At 36.4% G+C, this 7,415-nt stretch overlaps 1 protein-coding gene across 5 annotated transcripts; it reads right to left on the bottom strand.

Annotated features, from left to right (window-relative positions):
* Nucleotides 1-767: 767 nt before the first annotated feature.
* LOC141656529 (putative disease resistance protein RGA1) lies at nucleotides 768-7,141 on the bottom strand. 5 transcript variants are annotated; one of them, XM_074463444.1, is made up of 2 exons: nucleotides 5,893-6,027; nucleotides 768-4,511 (listed from the first exon to the last, which is right to left on the bottom strand). In XM_074463444.1, the coding sequence occupies exon 2, from the start codon at nucleotides 4,501-4,503 to the stop codon at nucleotides 1,171-1,173; it is 3,333 nt and encodes a 1,110-aa protein (XP_074319545.1). In that variant the 5' UTR covers nucleotides 4,504-4,511; nucleotides 5,893-6,027; the 3' UTR covers nucleotides 768-1,170. The 5 variants fall into 5 exon arrangements, with proteins under 5 accessions (XP_074319545.1, XP_074319547.1, XP_074319548.1 ...); XM_074463446.1 differs by having other exon boundaries at nucleotides 768-4,493; nucleotides 5,893-6,005; XM_074463447.1 differs by lacking the exon at nucleotides 5,893-6,027 and adding an exon at nucleotides 6,960-7,141 and having other exon boundaries at nucleotides 1,034-4,493.
* Between the last annotated feature and the right edge of the window lie 274 nt (nucleotides 7,142-7,415).

Raw genomic sequence — 7,415 nt, forward strand, 5'->3', positions numbered from 1 at the left:
CCAAAACATAAATATTAGGTACTTCTGGGCAAAAAAATAAATGTTAGGTACCTTGATGCAAACGACCCTAAATATTAGGTACACCCTAATAAAAAAACCCATTCCACAAATGTATATTCCGTATAAATGATTGGAATAGAATGAGTGAATGACTATATAATACAAGTCAAATTGTCTTAAGAAGGTTTAACCTGAAATTCAAAAATTATTTACTCACAATTCTAATCGAGTGAGACAACCCTACGGACTAAGAAAAAGGGTTTGAAAGGGGGAAAATACTTAAGTGTCCTCTAGGAGGACGTCCTCCCATCCTCCTCATTTTCATTTTGATCCTCCTCCTCCTTTGAGTATAGGGAGGACGTTTCTCCCGAAGAACACATATGGCCAAGTCTATGTTTATGGAAGATCGCAAGTAAAAATGGAGGCTCTCGTCAATGGTGGCTGGTGTAATTTACAACACAATTACACAGTGGCGGATTTTAAGTAAAGAATAGGAGGGGCTGAGTTACACGGTAATATGAATAGTCAAAGGAAACTCGGCCCCTTCCAATATAACTAAGGTCCTCCCTTGATGATCGACAATCCAAAATACCAAAATATATTATTATACAGTACAGACATGAGACATCCAGTGGTCCTAATATTGGCCCAACTATCAGTGGAGCTTGTTGAATGTTGAAGGAGGCCAGGATTTGTCTTGAAGATGGATTCATTAGTTACTGAGCACAGTCTGCATATAACTGGATCCCAGAATGACATATTGACACTGTCCAAAAATCAAAGGAATTTAATTAATCTTACAAGATCGGACAATCAACACATAAAGTGACTGAAAATCACGAGATGCTAGCATCATTCTTACGAGTCTGCAGTATGTCTTCTACATCCGTTTCATGAACAACCACATATGTAGACTGACGAATTGTCCGCAGTAGAACAGACTATACCAGATAAACAGAATTATGAAAACTCACAGCCTTACTCCGTAACTGACAAGATGAGTGTTCACAATGAATGAAGAATATTGATGTAGTTTTGCATGATAAACCATTATTGTGACAAAAGAATTAATTTTGCTAATACAAACACTAATTCTATCAATTACATATACAAACAAGTTTATGAAACAGCTGACTGTTTATTACCCTTGAGAACATTAGTTCCCCCTTCTTATTCTTCAATTAAAATGTCACAGATATGCTGAATATTGAGCCAGTCCTGCCCAGTGACATTTCTACATCTTCCCTTCAGTTCTGCACAGCCACGCCTAACCTCGAGTTTCTTGAGAGAGGTGAGTTCAGGCATCCATTCCGGGAATGACGTCAATCCCTTACAATCGACAATTGAAAGAGACTCGAGGGAAGTCAAGTGATGCATCCCATTTGGCAGATTGACCAGATGTGGGAGATCCTCAAGTCTTAATGATTTAAGCGTCTGAGCAAGGCAGCGCCATGGCACACCACCATGTTCATCGTTGGTCAGAAGACCAGCCGTCTTGCGTATGTGTAACCTCTGCAAGAGAGTCAAATGCTCCAAGCCTCCAGAAAGACTACCGAGTTTTGGACATCTCCAAATTTCTAGGACTTGGAGGGATGACAAGCAGTTCCTGAACAAATCCTCGACTTCTGATAAATTCTTTAGTTTATAGTCAGACTCTATTCGCATCTCCTTAAGACACTGGAAGTTTTCCATGGGCACCAACCGGAGCAATTCCACATTTCCAGTAGCCACTCTCATTTGTGCGGGACAAGTACTAGAATTAGAGTCTAGTGTTTTCAGCTCTAGACTTCTGTTAGCATCATAAATTCTTAAATCGTCTACAAGAGGGCACAATGGTATAAACGCCATTTTGGGGCACTCATATATCCATAATCCTTTTAATCGAGGAAGATAAGGGGATGATTCCCGAGAATTGATCTCACATGGGTTTGAAGATGGCCACCAACCTTTCAACTTAGGCAAGTTTTCTAAATAAAGATGTTCAAGACAAGGAAATAGAGACAATGTTCCTGTAGATGATCCAGGGACTGAATCTACAACCAGAATGGCATTCATCAGATACTCCAAACTTGGCAATATTTCAAGTCGGAGGAATTTTAGACAACGCAAAAGTCCGATCCATGGAAGGTGATCCAACCCCAAACACTCTTTTAGTTCGATTCTGACAAGATTGGGGAGGAAAGTTGCCAGGTTATGTTCCCTTGCCCAAGCCGGCAATTTCCCGCCATTGTACTCAACCAACCTTAAGTACTTGAGATTAGAATGTGGCCGCAGGTCTTCCAAAATGGCCTCCTCATACTCAATTGTGGCCATATCATACTCGACTGTGGTCTCTTTCCTGAATTCCTCGCGAATATAACTACGTAGATACCAAATCTCTACACCACTGAGATGTTCCAATGTACTCAAATATGCCCCACCATCAGAATGATATGGAGCAATTGGTCTTGAACGGATTTGAATCCCAAGACTGCCTTTCAGGTTAACGAGAGACATTAGATCTTTAAGCTGATCAAAGCGTTTCTTACTGGTTGGATTTACGTCACCCATCCCGAACCTATCAAGCTTCTGAAGACAGGTCAATCTGCCAAAATCCGGAGGCATGTACAGAGGCAAGAAACAGTCTTTAACATCAAGGACCCGAAGCTTAACAAGCTTGCTCAGACCTTTGGGTAGCATTACCAAGCCTCTACACCCAAGCAGGTTTAAAGTCTGTAAATTATGCAGCCTTGTGATTGATTTTGGAAGCAATTTCAGTTTCACATTAAATGAAAGATCCAAATACCTCAGATGCACCAATTTGCCTATTGAGTTAGGTAAAACCTCAAATACTGCACCCCTTAAATCCAAAGTCCGTAGAGAAGGGCAGTTTGCCAATAGATGTTCGACGAGCAACATGCCGCCGACCTTGCTAACTTGAAGGTACGTTCGAATATTAGTCTTGGTCGAACAGTTATCCATGAATTTGTGTCCCCTCACAGCAATATGGCGAACTGATTTGCTCACCTTGAGAGTGTTGGAATTTACTTCACAAATTTCCTTTGCTGATACTTTCTGAGCAATATCATGCATGAGATCATGTACTTTACAAGATAAGATCTCGCCATATTCATCTTTTTTAACATCTTGGAAGAAACATCTATTCAACAAAGTGAAAAAGTAGTCCTCAGCAACATCTTCGATGCTTTGACCACTCTTTGACGGTGTGATATAGCCCTGTGCCATCCAAAGGCCAATTAACGTGTCCTTATCTATCTCAAAATCCTTAGGGAAGAGCGCACAATATTTAAAGCAGCTCTTTAATGAGGACTTAAGATCATGATAACTAAACTTCAATATATGCATGATGCTATTATTCTCAAAACTGCAAATATTTGGCAATGCCTTTTGTTGGAAGGATACCCACTTACACTTGGGTTGGCCATACAGAAGACTTCCAATCACTCTTATAGCAAGCGGGACATTGGCACAACATTTGACAATATCTTTGCCAATTTGAACAAGCTCATCGGGAAGGGTTCCTAGTCCAAAGGTCATCCTTTCAAATAATTTCCACGAGTTCTCTTCGGACAGACCTTGTAACTCATATGTTAGACCTTTTCCTATTACTCTAGCTGTCTCTTTTGAACGCGTGGTGACCAAAACCCAGCTCCCGCTCCGACCTCCAGTTAAGAATACGGCCAACTTAATTAACTCATCGCGATTTTCATTCCATACATCATCCAACACCAGAATAAACCTTTTTCCTGCAAGATATGCACAGAGTCTTTTCTGCACATTCTCCAACGAGGTTCCTAACTCTGGCTTCCTACCCGTAGCCGATTCTAGAATCTTAACTAGAATACTTTCTAAGTTCAGCTGATCTTCATGATGATCAGAGACACAAGTCCACAACTTCACTGGAAAAGCACTCGAAACCCTTTCATCATTAAACACACATTGGGCAAGAGCAGTTTTTCCTAGACCTCCAATCCCGACAATACTAAGGAAAGAAATATCCTCTTTGACATCAGGGTTAAGCAATAAACGTACAATATTCTTGACATCAGCCTCCCTCCCAATAATATCAGCAGCATAGACAAAGGAGCTACTCTCCTCCCTTCTACACTTACTAAACTTCTCACCCTCACTATCAAACCCAAACTTGCTATGATTACTCGTGATATCATCCAACTTATTCCTAACATTCTTAATTCTACTAGACATGTTACCTAAACGAGACCGATTCAAATGTCTAAATAGAAAACACACCTTTTTGGAGAACTTGCCATCCTCCATGACCAATTCCTTTTGCTCAACAAAAGTGTTGAACTCATCAAACACATCATCCGCATCAAAAACCTCATCCTTAAGCTCGTCAATATAGAGTTGTTCCTCCATGGACAACCCTTGCTTGGCTTCTGCATCCTCAATAACAGCCTTAGTGGTCGACACGGTTTGTTGGAGTTTCAACAACTCGGATTTATAGCCTAATTTCGAAAACATTTTCTTGACTTCGGCCATTAAGCCAACTACAATTAAGATTTTTTCAACTCAAAAATGAAAAATATAATTTACAAAATGCAATTAAAGGTATTGTGATACACAAAATTATGAAAAAAAACGAGTGTTTAAATAAACACAAAGTCAAGTCAATAATTAATCAAAAGGTAATTGAAGTATGAATAAAACAACTCTTTGATACTTGATTGCATTTTTGCCCTTATCCAATCAATTGTTTCCTTTCTATTTTAAGAATTAACTGACGATGAAGCGAATTTGATCATTCAAACTCAATTTGTTCCACTTGTCATTTAGTAATTGGCGCCCTCCTCTTTCTTTGGTTTTTGTGCCAAAACCAAAGGACAACAATTGAGCGGGGCGGAGGGAGTACCTAATTAGCTAAAGTCAATAATTAATCGAGAAATAATCAAGTATTAACCCAACAAGTTAGTTGATACGAGCAGTACTTTTTCTCCCTCAGCTAAATAACTTATCCGCAAGGTAAACATAAACTATTGACTGATACACACACTCAAATATGGAATACATTAACGCGAAAGTGGTAATTAATCCCCTTAACTTTGTTCAATTGTGAAATTAGGCTCACAAGTTTCATTTGGAGTAATCAAGCCCCTTAAGTTTCACCAAAAGTGAAATTCAACCCCGATTTTAAAATTTTCACAATAATTTTTAACTAAAAACATTTTATATTAGCATTAAACAATTTACTAAATACTAAAAATTACTAATTGCAAATTTACGAATTTCTACATAATTTATTAATCATTAAAGGAAACTTTTACATACATATTTAGTAAATTGTTTATAGTTTATATAGTGTATTCATACATATTAACTAATAAATTGTCTATATACTATAAAATTCCAAAAAAAAAATTACAATATTTAATATAAATATAAAAGTTTTAAAATTATAAAATAAAATATTTTATATTTGATAAATTGTATTAAAAGTGATTTTAATTTAAAAATTTGGTGAAAATTAAGAAAATGGAGTTGAATTTGACATTTAGTGGAACTTAAGGGGCTTAATTGCCATTGCTCTAAATGAAACTTACGAGGCCTAATTTCACAATTGAATAAAGTTAAGGGGCTTAATTACCACTTTCGCGGAATACGTTAACTATTGACCGAGACGAGAGAGTAATTTATAGGAGTAACTTTTCCCCAGGTTGAATAACGTAGACGAAACAGAAACAGAAAGGTAAACAATTGATTGATACACCGAAATAAGGGAGGAATACGTAAACTATTGACGGGGACAGAAGGAGTAGTTGTTTGGGTAAAATAATCAAAGTGCGATCGATGCTGCACTCAATTAAAGCTAGAGTATAATATTCAAAATTAAGGGACTTAAAAAAAAACAAAGATAAAGCAGAAGATGCGAACCTTAGAAACGTTAATCAAAAGAAATTTCAGAGAAACAAGCAATGAAATCAGTGGGGTGGGTTTCCTCTGATCTTTGGATTTGCACAGTTGGATTTGAGGTAAGTGTTGAAGTGACAGCAAGATGGTCCAAACAAGTTAGTTGATACGAGCAGTACTTTTTCTCGCTCAGCTAAATAACGTATCCACAACAAACACACACTCAAATATGGAATACGTTAACGCAAAAATGGTAATTAAGCCCCTTAACTTTGTTCAATTGTGAAATTAGGCCCACAAGTTTCATTTGGAGCAATCAAGCCCCTTTTAAATTTCACCAAAAGTGATATTCAACCCCGATTTTAAAATTTTCACAATAATTTTAACTAAAAACATTTTATATTAGTATTAATTATTAAACAATTTACTAAATACTAAATATTACTAATTGCAAATTTACGAATTTCTACAATTTATTAATCATTGAAGGAAACTTTTACATACATATTTAGTAAATCGTTTATAATTTATATAGTGTATTCATACATATTAACTAATAAATTGTCTATATACCATAAAATTCCAAAAAAAAATCTCAATATTTAATATAAAAATAAAAGTTTTAAAATTATAAAACAAAATATTTTATATTTGATAAATTGTATTAAAAGTGATTTTAATTTAAAAATTTGGTGAAAATTAAGAAAATGGGGTTGAATTTGACATTTAGTGGAACTCAAGGGGCTTAATTGCTCTAAATGAAACTTACGGGCCCTAATTTCACAATTGAACAAAGTTAAGGACTTAATTACCACTTTCGTTAACTATTGACCGAGACGAGAGAGTAATTTATAGGAGTAACTTTTCCCCAAGTTGAATAACGTACACGAAACAGAAAGAGAAAGGTAAACAATTGATTGATACACCGAAATAAGGGAGGAATACATAAAATATTGACGGGGACAGAAGGAGTAGTTGTTTGGGTAAAATAATCAAAGTGCGATCGATGCTGCAATCAATTAAAGCTAGAGTATAATATTCAAAATTAAGGGACTTAAAAAAAAAACAAAGATAAAGCAGAAGATGCGAACCTTAGAAACGTTAATCAAAAGAAATTTCAGAGAAACAAGCAATGAAATCAGTGGGGTGGGTTTCCTGTTTCCTCTGGATCTTTGGATTTGAGGTAAGTGTTGAAGTGACAGCAAGATGGTCCAAACAAGAGACGAAACTTCTTGTGTGTTTCTCTTCTGTTGATATTCTGAGGACGACCTTCTCCTTTTGATTTACTGCAAATTCTCGCCTGTGACGGATACTATTCCGTCATAAACACTGTTTATATTTGCGACGGGCCAAATGTGATCAGTTTTTGAGAAAATATGACCATTTTTTTATAGGTGATATTTTATGAACAGTACTTGAGTGGTTATATTTAATCAAAAAGTGGTCATATTTACCCGTCGCAAATTGTGAGCGTCACAAGGGAGAATTGCTGTTGATTTACGGTTTTATATTTTGCAATAATGTATATCAATTGATTCTTGTTTAAT

The sequence above is a fragment of the Silene latifolia genome, chromosome 5, assembly GCF_048544455.1.
Source record: "Silene latifolia isolate original U9 population chromosome 5, ASM4854445v1, whole genome shotgun sequence".
NCBI lineage: Eukaryota > Viridiplantae > Streptophyta > Magnoliopsida > Caryophyllales > Caryophyllaceae > Silene > Silene latifolia.